Source organism: Mixophyes fleayi, chromosome 1, assembly GCF_038048845.1.
Source record: "Mixophyes fleayi isolate aMixFle1 chromosome 1, aMixFle1.hap1, whole genome shotgun sequence".
Lineage (NCBI taxonomy): Eukaryota > Metazoa > Chordata > Amphibia > Anura > Limnodynastidae > Mixophyes > Mixophyes fleayi.
Genome location: NC_134402.1, coordinates 332555258 through 332569384, shown reverse-complemented (window position 1 = coordinate 332569384; position 14127 = coordinate 332555258). Strand labels below are relative to the sequence as shown.

Genomic DNA, 14127 nt, shown 5'->3' with positions numbered 1-14127 from the left:
TAAGCACTTAAGACCAGCAATGTCCATAGATCTCTTTAGAGTGTGCAGTCATGAGGTATATTTACTAAACTGCGGGTTTGAAAAAGTGGAGATGTTGCCTATAGCAACCAATCAGATTCTAGCTGTCATTTTCTAGAATGCACTAAATAAATGAAAGGTAGGGTCTGATTGGTCGCTATAGGCAACATCTCCACTTTTCCAAATCCACAGTTTAGTAAATCTATCCCATAATCTTTTCAGCAGTCGGTTATGACACAAGAAGAGCACTGATTTGAAGGTAAATCGTGTAATTATGTACGCATGAGTCAGCATACTGTTCGGGACTTTTCGGGAAATTTTCTGTAGTGTGTACCTAGCCTAAGGGGTAAAGTAAGTGTTACAATAAGTAAATGTAAGCAGATTACATTTAAGGAAAGAAGGGTATATAGTTGGTCCCAATATTTTATGCATCAATCATTGCAAACATATATAATATATTTAGTACATATATTGTTACAATTATACCATTGTTTGCGAAACAAAATAAATATTTTCATAATTATAATTACATGGTGTGGTTTGTAAAAGTTTAAAAATGGGACCTGAGAGAAAGCGATCTGTTTCCCCTATAAGTATCAGATGTTACTCAGGTACAAAGCATCTATGTGAATGAGCCCTAGTCACAGTGCTACTGAATAGGTATGACCCAATCAATTTCATTTTTAAAAACATTTTTACAAACCTTCAATATCCGCACCCTGGTTTACATTCTATCAGCATGATGATAAATTAATTTTCAAATATTACATTACATGCACGGCACCTCTATTGGAAAACGCTTATCAAAATATCATCCCATATTTAATAAATCATGTGAAAAGTACACAGTGAAATCAGTCAATTTCGTTCTGTTTAAAGTAATAATTACATTAAATATTTTGGAAATTAAAGATGAGTAAAACTTTTGAAAATAAAAAAAGTAGTAAAAAATAAATAAATATATAAAACAGAAAAGAAACATTTGGACTTATCTCTTTATTATGTCATTAAAAGGAAGCCAGAACTAGTAGGACAGTGACTCCAGTGAGTTACTACCAGCTGTGGCAGTTGCAGTGGCCGGCAGTGAGCTCCTTGCAGTGCACAGTCTTACACTTTGCAGCCGTGTCAGTTGCAGTGGCCGGCAGTGAGCTCCTTGCAGTGCAGAGTCTTACACTTTGCAGCCGTGTCAGTTGCAGTGGCCGGCAGTGAGCTCCTTGCAGTGCACAGTCTTACACTTTGCAGTGTCAGTTGCAGTGGCCGGCAGTGAGCTCCTTACAGTCTTACACTTTGCAGCTCGCCTGTTGCCTTGGTTCCTTTGCTCAATGCAGAGCGTAACCAAACTCCAACAGGGCTGAGCTCATTGTTTGACTTTGCAGGGAAAACTGAAACCTCTTTCCGCCTTCACTCCTCCTCCTCCTCCTCCTTGGATAAGGGGGGAGACTTGGCTACGAGAAAAGGATGTGAAAATATGGCGAACTTTTCCTGGGAAATGCTCTGTGGGAAACCGTTACTTGTAACAGTGTGCTAGAGAGCTGCGCAGGAGGACTGTGTGACCACTGCATCCAGCAGATTACCATGGGCTTTATTATCGCCACTGGAACTACTGTGTGAGGAACAATGGAGCAACAGGCTGTAAAAAGGAAAGAAAGGGTAGGATGTACTAAACTTCTTTGTTGACTTTGTAATTAACCCCTGTAATGCTGTCCCCTGCAGTGCATCTTGCTAACTAGAGTGTTGTTCTAATAGGTGTGTTGTTGACCAGGTTGGCATTGAATGGGCCTGGGCACAGCACCCGAAGAAGATGTGGTACTTTGTGTGTGTGTACTATACACCTTTGTGCACACAGAATGCAGTGTCCCCCCACCTCTTCACTTGGAACAATACAACTTTCAACGCTGCATGTAAAACTGTTCTGATATCCAGTTGTGGATACTTATCTTTGGATCCTATAGTGTAGAATGCCAGAGGGGTAAACCCTTGTGGCCTGTAAGCACTCAAGTGGGGGAGGAGGGTTCCACGTTGTGGGTTTAGGTAGTAAAAGTTTAGCTGTAAGAAACATTGAAGCATTTTTATACATCTCAACTCGCTGCCGGGAGGGAGATCACAAAACACCTCCTGCCTGAGGAGGCTTCTTATTCACTTCTTACTCCTACTCCAGCATCTTATTCACAAAACTTTATTTTTAAAGGATTAAGTCAAGTTGGGTCACATTAGATTAACACTAAAGGGTGTCCCACTACCTTAGACAAATGACAGTAGTATTTAGCTTGGCCCAACAAGGATTTGGGCATGAAATCAGGTGGCAAAGTCACCATATTTTATCATTTTGAATAAGTAGCTGCAGTACTGCAAGGGTTAATGTATTTATTAAAAAATTTCACCCCAAAAAATGTCTCATCACTTTGTCAAAAATTAAAAAGACTATATACATCATCAAAGAATTTGGGTAAAAGGACCAATAGGAATGAAAATTTACATTATCATAACACCCAATTTTACTACAATCCCAACTCAAAAACTACATCATCATCATCACCATCATCAGCTATTTATATAGCGCCACTTATTCCGCAGCGCTGTACAGAGAAATCACATCAGTCTCTGCCCCATTGGAACTTACAGTCTAAATTCACATTAAAATGTTCAAAATGCTATCTGTGCCCACTTTGCCATCTGATTTCATGCCCTAAAGCTTGCTGGGCCATGCTGAATACTATTGCAATTTGTGTAAGAGACACCCTGTAGTGTTTATCTAATGTGAAATCAGTGATGCAACTTGATTTAATCCTTTAAAAATAAAGTTTCTTGAATAAGAAGCTGGAGCACGAGTAAGCAGTGAATAAGAAGCTAACTTTTGCCTCGTTCCTGTCTGGCAATGTCCTGAGACCTGTTACTGCACTCTCAAGGGCAATGTCAAGGGATGCTGAGGACTTAGAGGTTATCATAGAAGGTGAATGGGCCGTCAGAGATATAATAAAACGTTACCAGTGACCGCAGTTTTTGAACTCCAAAGTGCTAGTAATAGGAAAGAGCATGATAACACTGGAGGGAACATAGCTGACATTCAGACTTATTATGTATTTAATATTTCACATTCTGACAAATTATTTCAGACAGTAATTGAAGTTGGTAGTGTGAATGAAAAGATATATATATATATATATATATATATATATATATATATATATATATATATAATATATATGTGTGTATAATTATATATATATCTATATACTATATAGATATATATATATATATATATATCTATATATAATATATATATATATATGAGTACAGTGGTGGAGGAGTCTCATTAGTATGAGGCCGGGTGTTTAGGTGGTGAGGAATGAACAGCATGTTAACTAGGAAGCACAGGGAGCAAGGGGGTCCCTGAGAAAGGGCATAGGCTGTATGAATGAAACAAAGAGTAGATTGACAGACTATTTATGAACAAAAAATATGGGTTTTAGAGACAGGATGGAGAGGTAACATCGGCCTTTAGGCTACGTATACTCTAGCATTACAGTGACTTTTTAAACGCATGTTAAAACGCAAATAAAAATGTATATAAAGCCCATTGTAATTTTTTTTTATATGGATTTAGATGAACTTTCAGATTGGTTCAATCTGCTTTCCTTAAACATGCGTCTGTGGCAAAATAAGAAATTATCTGTTGAAGTCAAATGCATGTGGAAACATATTTTGCTCAACAGCAACTCATTACATTCACAATGTGCTCGTATTGAGATGAAGATTTCCACTGCACTGATGTGCGTTAGTGGCACTGAAATGGAACAAGAAGGGTTAAAAAAACACACAGCTACACAACGCAAGTGATACTCGCATAAAACCGTAAATATGTATTTGATACTTTGATTTTTATTTTTCACATCCGTTTACATGTGCTTAAATTGTTTTTTAATAACACACATTAAATGCTGATTTTTTTTTATTATAATGGTGCATGATTGTTAGTGCTGCATGATTTATTTAACTTATGTCACACATTTACCCTTTATTTTGTGTTGACTGAACTACTTTGTAGGGGTGGAATTCAATTCCCTCCGAATTAGCGCGGCGTTAAAACCATTACCGTTATTACGATAATTTTAACCAGGCTTTGAGCTGCGAGCAAAAAGCCGGCATAGAAATTATCTTAATAGCGGTGATTAAGGGCATTATTACCGTAATAACGGTAATAATGCGCAGGCCGCGTTACTTTTACCAATAACACGGCCAATTGAATTCCCTCATTAGGGGTAAATTTATCAAACTGCAAGTTTGAAAAGTGGAGATGTTGCCTATAGCAACCAATCAGATGCTAGCGATCATTTTGTAGAATGTACTAAATAAATGATAACTAGAATCTGATTGGTTTGTATAGGCAACATCTCCATTTTTTCAAACCCGCAGCTTGATAAATTTACCCCTTAGTGCTTTTTATATGTTGAATCAAATAATATGGAGTACATAACTGAATAATAATTCAATAATGGACTTCTTAAAGAGGATAAAAACCTGATTTTCTGCCACATTTAAGTAGAAAAAGATAATTATTAGTGGTACTAAACCCTAATCCACCAATGACAACAGCACTAGACATGTGTAAAGGAAGGTATAAACAGTATGCATCTTCTAGCTGTTGGTTCAGGTGCAAACATCAAATATTTTAGATGTTTACTATTGCACTATTGCAGGGGTATAATTACATTTGGGTCATTCAATTTGTTATATTGTTTAGTCAACAGTTTTTACTACACAGCTGTGAAATACATCTATGCTTTATAAAGTAATTTTATAATACTACTTAAGAGTATTAGTCATTTTCAAAGTGGAAAACTTACACAGCCATTTATCTGTATATGTACAATTGCAGGTCCAGACATAAACAGGTGTATTACCACACTGGTCCATCTGTGCCACTGATAAAGTGCCAATTCAAAACTCATGTTGTCTCGCCAACTGAGAATGTTACCACTAAGCCTGGCCTACTACAGCATTTATGTTCCAAAATCATTCATTTAGAATTTCAGTTTCTCCCATATTTCTTCTCATTTCATGTTTCATTTGATTCCCAAAGTAAGGGACATCGGTGTCACCTTTATTTCGAGTGACAAATATATATTTGTTTTCATTTTTTTTTTTAATTGTACATACACAAGAAACATTAAATGCGTAAAAAGGAATATAAAGTTGTACGTATTACTTAAGGCATCATAATAACATGTATAGTTGGATGCAAATAGTGTTTCCTACATATAATATACTTATTTACCCCTGTGCATGCCCACAAAGCACTGCTTACGGTTAAGGCCATATGTAGCCTGAGTGTTGTGGTTATGGTCTCTTGCTGCCCCTTTACAATTGGAGAGGTAGAATGGAGGACGGAGGGGGCATGTAAGGGGCGTTGAAGCATATGTGACTTATGTAGACTGAAACTCATACGGATATACGTCTGCCAGGAGAAGGGAAACCTGCGAGTGCTCGGTCACTAGACTAAGTTACAAACCGATAATAATGACAATCAGCTTAGATACATCCGGCTCAACATACCTATGTAAAATATGTCTTTTTTTGGATGAAATTTCCGTTGTGTGTCCAATGAGACCCAATGTGTCTATTAACTTGGTACAAACATTTACATTATAGTATTATAATAGACCTCCGACAGAAATAAGATAATTCTCCCACCGAGGACTTGTGAATTTATGGTGCCTTGTCTTGTTAATATGGAAGGATATTAATGTTTACAACTGTACCTTTTGCCATGCTGTAAGTGGCTGAAACAGGGGCAAATAACAGGTAAAAAACAAGAAAGGGTGGAAGGGGGAATGGAGATGACGGGAGAGAGGGAATTTTCCAATCTATTTGCCATCTAGTCAGTATGATTTGTGAACAGTTATGTGGGGGTCTGTTTAGAGGGGTAAGGGCAAAGGGTTATAAGAGACTACTAACAACTAGAGGATGCTTTCATACCAGGGACTTTTTGAGTCCTTACTTTAGAGTAGTGGTTCCCAATCTGAGCACCGTGGATACCTGGGGTGCTGGCGGAGTTTTCACAGTAGTGCCATAGCGCTGACTGGCAGAGGGGTAACTCCACGGTGTCCCTCTAGCACACTGCCGCCTCCAGTCGAATGGGAAACTCTGTCCCTGCAGTCCCTCCCCCTCCTCACTGACTGGTGTTGTTCTATCAGCTTGTGTCCTCCCAGCCGAGCTCACTGGCGCAGCGTCTCCAGACCATCCCCCTCATCCTCCCCCCCCCCCCTCCTTCCCACGCACCCCAATAGCTGGTAGGGACAGTGACCTGCCGCTGCGGATTGGGAGGTGGGAGCTGACAGCCTTCTACATGCACTCACCCCTCATTGTTATAAATACTGCTTTCACTTCTTCATACATTTTCAGAGCTGGTGCAAACTTCAATACCTGAGGCAAATAACCAAACACACATTAACACAGCATTGAACATGTCTAAAAAAAAATCACTCTTTCACCCCCTTTATTTGATTATGAAATCTTGTTTTTGCACTGTGCCTTCTCCATACTGCACTATGTGTGCCCAACTACTTCGCGCTAGCTGTGCATAATTCTGCATCAATGCAGCCTTGTTGCTCCCCAGAAATCTTGTTCCAGTGAAAGCCTCAGGGCAGTTGCACAATTTGAGGCAAAATGTATGCACATAGCACATGTATGCCATGAGAAAATATACATTTAATGCAGTAATCTAAGTTCGAAATAAGACCCTACTTTAATTCGCTTCCTAGCTACGGTATACTCTTGTACTTTATGCCTCAATAAAACACACAGACAGTGTGATGAGGGGGACAGTGTGATGAGGGGGACAGTGTGATGAGGGGGACAGTGTGATGAGGGGGACAGTGTGATGAGGGGGACAGTGTGATGAGGGGGACAGTGCGATGAGGGGGACAGTGCGATGAGGGGGACAGGGCGATGAGGGGAACAGTGCGATGAGGGGACAGTGTGATAATAGTGCACAGTTTGATAAAAGGGCCCAGTGTGTTAAGGCACAACAGATCTTTATTCCACTTCATTCCATTTGCGACAACATATCTGTATGGAGCTCGGTTTTCGTCTGTTGCTGTAATAGCAAACAAGGACCGTTCAAAAATCAGTGTGGAACAGGAAATAAGCTGTGTCCAAGCTGATTCCAAGGTTTGAACAGTTGTGTAGTGCACAACATGCACACACATCCCATCAATAAATAAGTTGTTGTTTTTTTACAACATTCTTTAATAACCAAGCACATTTATTTTACATATTGTTGTTTTATTTTGTTTGATTATTCCTTATTGTACGAGTGCTGTAAATTGTTCTTTGAAAGAAATATAATTGAAAAAAAAAATATATATATATAATATTACTACAATATTTTACTATTTAGGTACATTTCCGCAAATTGTATATTAAGTTTGCCTCTTGTCTCTTACTCATTAGCTCTGTTTACTGTTTTTAGATGTGCCTCTTGAAGCCTGGCCGAAGGGCTTTTTCAGAATTTTCTCTGTGTGGTCTAGCATTCTCATTGGGTTTCTAAAATTAGGGAGGTCTTTCTACCACGCTACCCACAATTTGGACCAGAGGCGTAACTAGGGAGCTGTGGGCCCCACTGCAGGGAAGCAGAGAGCAGGGTATCGGGACTCACAGCTCGCTAGTTCCCTGTGCAGCGGGCCACATTATCTCCATGGGCCCCGGTGTACTGTACCTATTGCACCGATGGTAGTTCAGCCACTGATTTGGACAACACATTGGTGTAGTTGAGCATATTTATATTCTGTAACTAATAAGCAACCCATACATAGATCAAGGAGTTTATTGGAAAACATATTACCAACTTAAAATGCACTTACAGATAGATGGTGACAAAAGAACAGTGGACAAAACAGGCCGTTCCCCACCAGCATAGAGTTCATTTATTTGGATAGTTTAAGCTACGCGTCTCCATGGTCTGCTCTCTTTCATCATGCTCTGGAATGGAGGCATTAACGGTCGTATAACTTTATGTGCTTTTCTACTGGTTTTTATGCATTCTTTAATACATGAGAACCATAACAAAGCACATTAAACCTCATTATAAATAATGTGTACAGTGGGACTTATTTGTACCCCAAATGTACACAGGAAAATATTCACACAAGAAAAAGACATGTACATGCATATGTTTAGTGTGACGCATCCCAAGAGGTGTCCAGCTGTACGTCACTACCACTAGCCCAGGTGTACGTCAGGAGTAACAAGTGTGTATATTTACACCCCCCAGGATAGCGAAGAGAAAGCGCAGACTTGTGTCTTGATAGTCTTAGTAATAAATGTGCCAGTCACATTTCCATATTTATACACAATATAACAATATAATGAAGTGTTATATACACCATAGAAAATGCTGCATTTACCACATAAAATTCAATTAAATACAAGCATCTGTTGTCTTCCCTTTTACTAATGATATGTAATTATTCTTTCCTATCGCAATCCAAATGCAAAATGATAATTAAAGTACTATCATCTAGAAAGGTTAATTCACAGTCAGCCAATTAGGAGCAGCTAGCTAGGAGCTGCTGATTGTCATCTTCGCGTCTCATTGCACCAACCCTCAAGAGATACGCCCCCAGACAGGTGTATCTGTGTCGATGTCCAGTGGCGTAGTAACAAAAGGCCAAAGACTACTATAGGACTTGGGACGCCATATTCTTGCATTTGGTATCTCGTTTTATGACAGTTATAACAGTCTGTAGATATACAAAGACTCACAGTCCCATGTTAATTTTTGTCATAGTTTCAGGGGTTGACCAAAAATGTATTTATACATCATTTAACAAATATTATTATTATTAATATTAATTACCAATTAATAAAATAGTTGTTGAAAGATAGATAAATACAATTGTCCATCTTAAAAATTTACATTTTCCATAGTCATTTACCTAGGTTTTATTCAGATTTCGTTGACAGCCTAATGTCATTTGATTGGGAGTATTTTTAAGTCTATAGTCACTGCCTCACTGGTTATGGTATGTGCTATAAAGTTAAATCGCTATGTTTGTTACTGAACGTACCACACAGAATTCAGGGCTAAAGTAAAGTAAAGTAGTAAATAGTTAGTTGTTCATCATCAGTACAGGTTATTTATTAAATGTTTATGAACGAAACACTTAGGGCTAGATTTACTAAGCTGCGGGTTTGAAAAAGTGGGAATGTTGACTATAGCAACCAATCAGATTCTAGCTATCGTTTTGTAGAAGGTACTTAATAAATGAAAGCTAGAATCTGATTGGTTGCTATAGGCAACATCCCCACTTTTTCAAACCCGCCGCTTAGTAAATCTAGCCCTTAGAGTTTTTTAAATAAACAAATCAATCTGTATTAAATCTACACTAAGGCAATCTACATTAAAGAACATTTGGTAGTTATACTAAGACAACCTAAAATTTAAAAAAGTTTCACAAGTTTAGAACAGATACAATGACTTTAGAAAGTAGCATGAAGGCTTTTGTGTAAAAGATCATGGGGGGGGGGGGCACAGTGTTTGCCCTCCCAAAAAAAAATCATTTGGGAAACTGCCCCTTCTGCCCCATCCCCCTCCAATTCCTACACCCCTGTCTAGGTCTACTTTAGTTGCTATTACGTGAACCCTCCAGCACCCTCACTGTACTAGGTCAACGCTTGCCCGCCCCTTTCCTCCCCCTTTTGACCTCTCCAGTTTTAAGGAGTTGGAGTGTAAGATGTGTCAAAAGCTGAATAAGGACTTATACATACATTTTTTGTACACATTTGCAGTAAGATAATGCATGTAATGTTACACAAATAACAGACGTATGGCCAACTCTACTTTTGCACTGGAAAATGTATCAATAACGCATGTGACTACTATATGTCTTTCTAGTGCTCTGATGTTTGAATTTATACAGATAATTACTGTAAATTTTACACCTTGTGTTTGGTCATAGGGGTTGTACTTTCATTAGTTGTTAAAGCTGGCAAAAACATGGACCGTTCCAGCATCTTATCGCTGAGTTTGGCCACGCATGCACGTGGCCAAATCAGACAAGATCGCTCCGTTCACCTGATAATCTGCATCACTTCTGGCTTCATTGCAGCCTGAAAGTGTGGTTGGAAGATGGCCTCACACAGGTCAACAGTGGTCATCTTCATGGCTGCATTTAGCGCCACATGATAATAATCTTACTGGTTTTGCCGACATTCACTGTGATATTGGGCCATTTTCCAGCTTATAGGCATCTTTCTGTAGTATCAGTTTATCTGTGAGAATATGTTTCAACCTTATTTCAAGTTACATTTGCGCTTTACTTAGCACAAGTTGAGCAGAACACAAATTATTTGAGGTTGAATCATGTTTATTAGCTGTAGACATGGTTAAAAGTATTCGGTCAGTTAATCAATATACTGCCACATACTGTTTTTTCCGAAATAGTAAAGCTATATCCAGATGGGCGATTTTTCCTATTTGAAAAAAATATATTTTTTTGTCTATGAATGTGGAAAATAAGACAGTCCTGTGTCTTTTGTTTTATAAAAATGACCTCATATATGTAACCTTTGGTGACTAGGATTTGCGTACCATATTGCATCCAAAACTGTTTTTTTTTTTTGCTGTATCACTTGCACTAGCTACATGTCAGGTATAAGTGCCGATTACTAGTGATGACAGCTGTGTATACATGCTAGAACATGTGTTTGCAATCAGGAGCAACTGTAAAATTGTTTTTTTTTTATGTACAGTGATTAATAGCATAATGATAAATGTTTTAGAGTGAAAATAAAATTGGAAAAAATGCCTTTTGTCATTAATATCTATTTATTTACAGTTGACAATCATTACTGTTATATATTTTTTTTTGTGCGTTCTTTTGGAACTTCATTTTTCACATATGTATCGGATGTATCCAGCGGTGTATTGTATGTCAGAGCAGAGCGTACCTAGACCTGTATTCAACAACAGACGTTTCATCAGGTACGCTCCTAGCTGATTACGGCTGTTCACATGCCTGATTTACGTATGTCTTTAATAAAACGCAATATATGTTCGTTTTTCATGCCTTAATGAATCGGGCCCTAAATGTGCTTCACATGGTCATCGCATTGATGGAATTAAAGGGGCACTATTATCAAAATGATTTATTTATTATTTACTTTATATTTTAGCTTTAAGGAGGACATAATTGGTACTTACTTTCTTTCTGTACTTAATATTTTTGTATTATTGTGAAATAAATAATGAAGCTGCATTGTTCTCAATGTAACATTCCCTCTTCAATTTCATTTGCTTCTTACCTAAAAGGATTACACCTGGTGGTATTTGCAGATATGGTATGTTGTATGTTTCACTGTGACCATCCAGCAAACTCTACCCATTGTCTCCTGTAAAATACATCAAGTGGTTGTTAATGTCAGGACATGGTCCAACTTTAAAGGTTCTCTCCCCTGGGCACCTTCATATTGAACTTTCCTCTGATGCATTAAAAATGGATTGGCAACACAGCAGGTGTGAAGTGCAGATAAAGGGTTAGAATTACAGAAATGTCATTGTAATATTTTCTGAATGTATCATCAGAATTGAAGCTGAAAATATGTACACACCCTTCATACTTACTTAGACGTTGCCAGTGCCAATTATCACTGAGGCCACCGCTGCACTGCCAACTTGTGGGTCTCATATAATGCTGTATTGTAGTTACTCTCCATCTGTATTATCCTTCATTATATATGCATATAATTGCTCATCTGATACCCATAAATCCAGGTACAGTCCCTGCAACACCCTTTTGAAGTACTTCAGTGACAGGCATCATGGTTGTTTGGGATGGCAAAGCCTGATAAATTACAGCATTGGGCTGTGTCAAAAGAAGTTCTGGCAGCATTTATTCCTGTCACATTGTTATGTTATACAAAATCCTGAGAAATAGGATCAGCGAAGGATGAATATACAAGGATGCAGTATCTCCAAATCATTGGTTAGGTGCTTCAACGTGGAAGTTAGTTGTGGCAGGTACAAGAACAGTGGTTATGCTTTACCCACTGGGGGTAATTAAATGCCGTAATGCGAACGTGCACACTGCAGTAACTCATTGGAACCAGTCTGCAGTTAGCCTTGATGACTCTAGTGCAAGTTAGACTAATGAACTTAAGGGGCTATGGATTACTGTACTTTGCATAGTTGTACCTATGTTAGTAAATAGTACCATCTGGGCAAGTCTTGTGTATTGTGATTTTAGCTGTTTGTGATGGCGGCTGAGATTATGTTTTTACAAAAACTGCAATCAGAGTGAGATTGAGCAGTGCATTATATTTTTGTGCTTCATATATGTAACTTTAAATACTTAGCTTTAATTAACCTTGTTATTTCTAAATGAAGAGATGATTGTACTTTTTTGGCATTTTCTTTTGATGTTTGCCTGTGTCTTGTTATTGTTTCACTGTATTGTTTCCACGTCATTAAGTTCCGGCTCTTTATCCATTAGTGCTGGCTTTGATTACTGTCAGATTGCTTTTGCTTTCATGTCTGTATTTATATGTGCATGCAAATCCCCTTATCACCATGTCCTTTCCGTCCAGGCAAGCCTGTTATTCAGCATCCCTTGTCCCACTCTAGCATGTGAAGTGGGGGCTCAGTCATGGGTCACACATACTGAAGCAGAAGCGGGTGGGCAGCATTAGAGGCTCTTCTTTCAGTAGTGTCTATTTTCATCATAGGGTTGTTTGTGAACCCAGCACTTAGTTACAAGTACCGGCATAGAATTCTGGCAGGGTTGCTTTGTCCTGTCTAATTGGGAAGTCGCTATAAATATAAAGTCCTAGAGCCTTTTCACACTTTCATCAAACATGCTGTTTTATAAGTACAAGCAATGACTGTGTGAATAATTTAATGGACATATTTAAAGTAGAGATGTTCACTGACCTCCGTGTTTTTGTTTTGATTTTGGATCTGGATTAACTTCGTGTTTTGGTTTTGGTTTTGGCAAAACCGCCCTTGCGTGTTTTGGCTTTGGTTTTGGATCACTATTTTTTTCTAAAATCCCAATTTTTTTGGGCTAAAATCACATAATTTGGCTTTTTTTTTATCCCTACATTATTATTAACCTCAATAACATTAATTTCCCATCATTTCCAGTCAATTTTTGTCAAGTGGCAAGAACACTGCTACCCCTCCTGTTTCTGTATGAGCAACGGCAGTGGAGACTGGAGAGTGACAAGAACACCCCTGTGTGAGCAATGGCGCTGGATCTCCTGGGGAGGGGGGGTACTTGTGGAATCCAAAACCTGCGATATCCAACAACACAACAATGACGTTTTTCCACGATTCAGATCCGAGGATGCGCAAAAGTACCGAGCCGGCTCGCGAGCCTACTCGGATCCCCTTAGTTTGGGTGGGTTTGGTTTTCAGAAAACCGAACCCGAGCATCTCTAATTTAAAGCTATATATATTTAAATGAATATTATCTGTTACAACTAGTATGTATAGCATGCAATGGAGAGTCCTATTTAATAAACTTATAGGAAGGCTTTCCTGATCTTCCTATCTATACCTACTCTCTCTGTGAACTCATCCATTCCTTTGCCCTCATTATTATCATCATCATCATTTTATTTATATAGTGCCACTAATTCCGCAGCGCTGTACAGAGAACTCACTCACATCAGTCCCTGCCCCATTGGAGCTTACAGTCTAAATTCACTAACACACACACACGCGCACACACACACACACACAGACACACACACACACACACACACACACACACACACAGATAGACAGACACTGCCCCAATTAACATACCAGTATGTTTCTACCACCTCTATGCTGATGACATGAAAACCTATCTTTCCACTCCATCCTATTCAGAATGTCCAAGTACCTCTTGGTCATCTCCAGCTAGATGAACCAAAGGTTCCTCAAACTTAACATGTCCATATTGGAGCTTTTCGTCTTTTCTACTGCTAACTAGGGATGAGCGCACTCGGATTTATGAAATCCGAGCCCACCCGAACGTTGCGGATCCGAGTCGGATCCGAGACAGATTCGGGTATTGGCGCCAAATTCAAATCTGAAACTGAGGCTCTGACTCATAATCCCGTTGT

The 14127-nt window shown here is 38.7% G+C and overlaps 1 protein-coding gene across 2 annotated transcripts in view; it reads left to right on the top strand.

The window, feature by feature from the left end:
* The first annotated feature begins 1332 nt into the window (after positions 1-1332).
* Positions 1333-14127, top strand: part of TTC28 (tetratricopeptide repeat domain 28) — a 479060-nt gene continuing 466265 nt past the window's right edge. For both annotated transcript variants that reach the window (XM_075214617.1, XM_075214609.1), the window contains exon 1: positions 1333-1668. In XM_075214617.1, coding sequence (XP_075070718.1) covers positions 1636-1668 — 33 coding nt within the window. In that variant the 5' untranslated portion in view covers positions 1333-1635. The remainder of the gene's footprint in view (positions 1669-14127) is intronic.